Source organism: Silene latifolia, chromosome 8 (genome assembly GCF_048544455.1).
Source record: "Silene latifolia isolate original U9 population chromosome 8, ASM4854445v1, whole genome shotgun sequence".
Lineage (NCBI taxonomy): Eukaryota > Viridiplantae > Streptophyta > Magnoliopsida > Caryophyllales > Caryophyllaceae > Silene > Silene latifolia.
In genome coordinates this window covers 27,428,914-27,431,631 of record NC_133533.1, presented here as the reverse complement: position 1 = coordinate 27,431,631, position 2,718 = coordinate 27,428,914, and the positions used below count along the sequence as shown (strand labels likewise).

Sequence of the window (2,718 nt, the reverse complement as noted above, 5' to 3'; positions counted from 1 at the left end):
AACTTGGTCGGTCTAGTTCGAAAGGTTCAGAATGGAAAATATTACAAAATCTATCTACTTTATTTGCTCCATTGTGTATTCATAAAAACAATTTCTTCTCTAAATTAAGATACGAGTATATTCGTCTTAAATTTAAATGAGTCAAATACTATAGATGTGACAAAGTTTTGTTTTATCGTAGTAAACCAAACACGCACGTCCATTTCAATCGACTTCAAATTTCTCTAAATAAAAGAAATTACAAAAACAAAGGGAGTAATGATAGCTCAATGCATCTTTCAATAAGTATAGTAATACAATCACAATGTTTTTGTGAAATTACAAAACAACAACATTATCATCATCCCGATATCTCAAATACTTCTGTTTCAAATCCAGAGTAATGGATCGGATGTACATACCTTACCTATTACAGTACAGAATGGAATGAAAGTTATTATCTTTTCACCCATTCACTTACATATATAGACAACTCACAAGTAAGTTCATTTTTTTTGGTACATACAAGTAAGTTCATTATTCAACATATTCATAACAATCTAGGAATAATTAATTTATAATAGCAATTAATTAAATTTATTAATTAATTGCCATTAAAATTAACCCGAGAACGGTAAGTTTGACCAGCTTTCCATCCAACAGGAATTATATTAGTCAAGATTAAAGTGTTTCGAGACTGCTCTTCAGTCAACCTTATAAAAAAAGGTGGTTGAAGAACAACTCCAGTATTTACAGCCCAAGTTACACCTGACGAATCACGCATGTTTATCCATCCATTACTTGATTGGGCTTGCAGCTCCACTTTCGATATACCGTTTCCTTCTACATACTCTATTGCTACTGCCAAGTAATATGGGTTTGATCCCGGGTCGACTCTTACTTGTACTGTCACTCCTGGATAGTCACATTCTATCCTGCACCCCAACAATAATTATACTTAAATTAGCCTGTCGTATAACGACAATAATAATTAGGTTGTATCATACAGTGGTGATCTTATATAAGTCGAACTTAAGGTTAATCAATTACGAAAGTATACGCTCATGTGTTTCTAATTATTAATTACCGACGAGTCTTATCCGTATCACTATTACTCTGTGTATTATATAAGTATGTATAATGTTATGTCATGTATGTTACATTGATGTAGTTGTAAATTACGTTATTGCTTACATACATTCTATATTCGAGTTGAATAACTCCAGCGTTTCGAAGCTGATCAGCAAGGCCGGTTTTCGCCAAGGCTCCAAAAGCTGTACCACTTAGATCAAAATGGGCTGTTTCAGAATTAGAAGTAGTGCACCCTGGACACTCATCTGTTATTGTTACTGTCACTGGATTTCCTGAGCATGCTTCATTTTCCGTGCATTTTACCTGTTTTGGCACAAAGACCAAGAAAAGTGAAAGGGATCATTTATTAGCAAGCTGACGTGGAAGCTTAGCTTGTGGATAATCAAATTCTCCTAGAAAAACATTCCTAAAATAGAAAGGTAAACAAATGAATATAACACCTTAAACTGAAATATGTAAACAAATACCCGGGACGTAGGGAGTTAATGTTAATGCATCATATGCTTTCATGCATGTATGCATGTATGATGTATGTATGAATGTGTCATTATTACCTCATAACAAACTCCACATCCTTTGTCGTTTTGGTAAATTGAAGGTCCTCCGGCAGAGATCATGGAAGAATATGGATATTTATTTACTGTATCCCTGAAACCGCAAGCTCCACCTATATTTACATCCAACGTATTTATAGTTAAGATTTCAAACAATTACGGAGTATTATCATTAAGGTGCACGATGTAAAGCAATGAGTTATTATACGTTATACAAGTATATTATACAACGATCTTATTTAAGTTCTGTGGAATAATAATATTTTTGGAGTAGCATTTTCTTTACTTCATACCATCACTTCCGGCGCCATTAGCAGCTCCATACCACGTTGCTTCAGCCAGAGACCAGCCGGAACCATAACTTTGAGCATACATTGATGCATTATTCAATAGTTTAGGATTGAAACATTGACTACATTGCATAAGAACAATGAAGGTTAGTAACCTAAGAAACATTGTAGAGAAAGAGGAATTAAGAAAATAATAAGCCATTTGTAGTTCTTAATCAAGATTAATTTGTTACTATTATCAATATTAGTACGTACTTGAAGCTGTGATTATAAGTGAAGAAAATAATAAGCCATATTCGAAATTGAGCCTTTAATTGGGGAAGATTATTAGAAAAAGTCACCATGAAAATGTTAAATTAATATAGTGTATCATTAATTCATCTTACTCTGTCTCGGTTATTTGTTTACCTTTGGTTTGATACAAAGATTTAGGAGATAGGACGGGACCATTCAGGGGTAGTGTTGTTAAGTAACAAGTGGACAACATGTTATGTGGATGATCAAATTACCTAACAAAATGTATAAGACACTTATAAATAAAATAGATAAATAAATGATCGGTATATAGGAGTAGTATTTTAGTCCTTGCATGTGGCCGTTAGAAAATGTGTTTTTGTTATTCTAATAGATTGAACTATTTGAGCAATGGAGCTAGTATAGTCATGAATAACATGGCATGATGAATTGATTACATATGAATATATGATGTGTGCATGGCCGCATGGGTGAAAATGAAAACTAAACAACCGTAGCCGCAAATTAGGAAATTAATCCATATATACTTTGACTTTGTTGATATTAAT

The 2,718-nt window shown here is 33.1% G+C and overlaps 1 protein-coding gene across 1 annotated transcript; it reads right to left on the bottom strand.

The window, feature by feature from the left end:
* Positions 1-583: 583 nt before the first annotated feature.
* Positions 584-1,630, bottom strand: LOC141594902 (expansin-B15-like). Its single transcript, XM_074414886.1, has 4 exons — positions 1,626-1,630; positions 1,474-1,477; positions 1,178-1,374; positions 584-914 (listed from the first exon to the last, which is right to left on the bottom strand). Exons 1-4 carry the CDS (start codon positions 1,628-1,630, stop codon positions 584-586), a joined length of 537 nt encoding a protein of 178 aa, XP_074270987.1.
* Positions 1,631-2,718: the final 1,088 nt, after the last annotated feature.

What these genes read in the sequence shown, in the direction of transcription:
- LOC141594902 (XM_074414886.1), bottom strand. An exon ending in ATTCAACTCGAATATAGAAT is followed by an intron (nt 915 to 1,177) that starts GTATGTAAGCAA and finishes GTTGGGGTGCAG; the next exon opens with GATAGAATGTGACTATCCAG.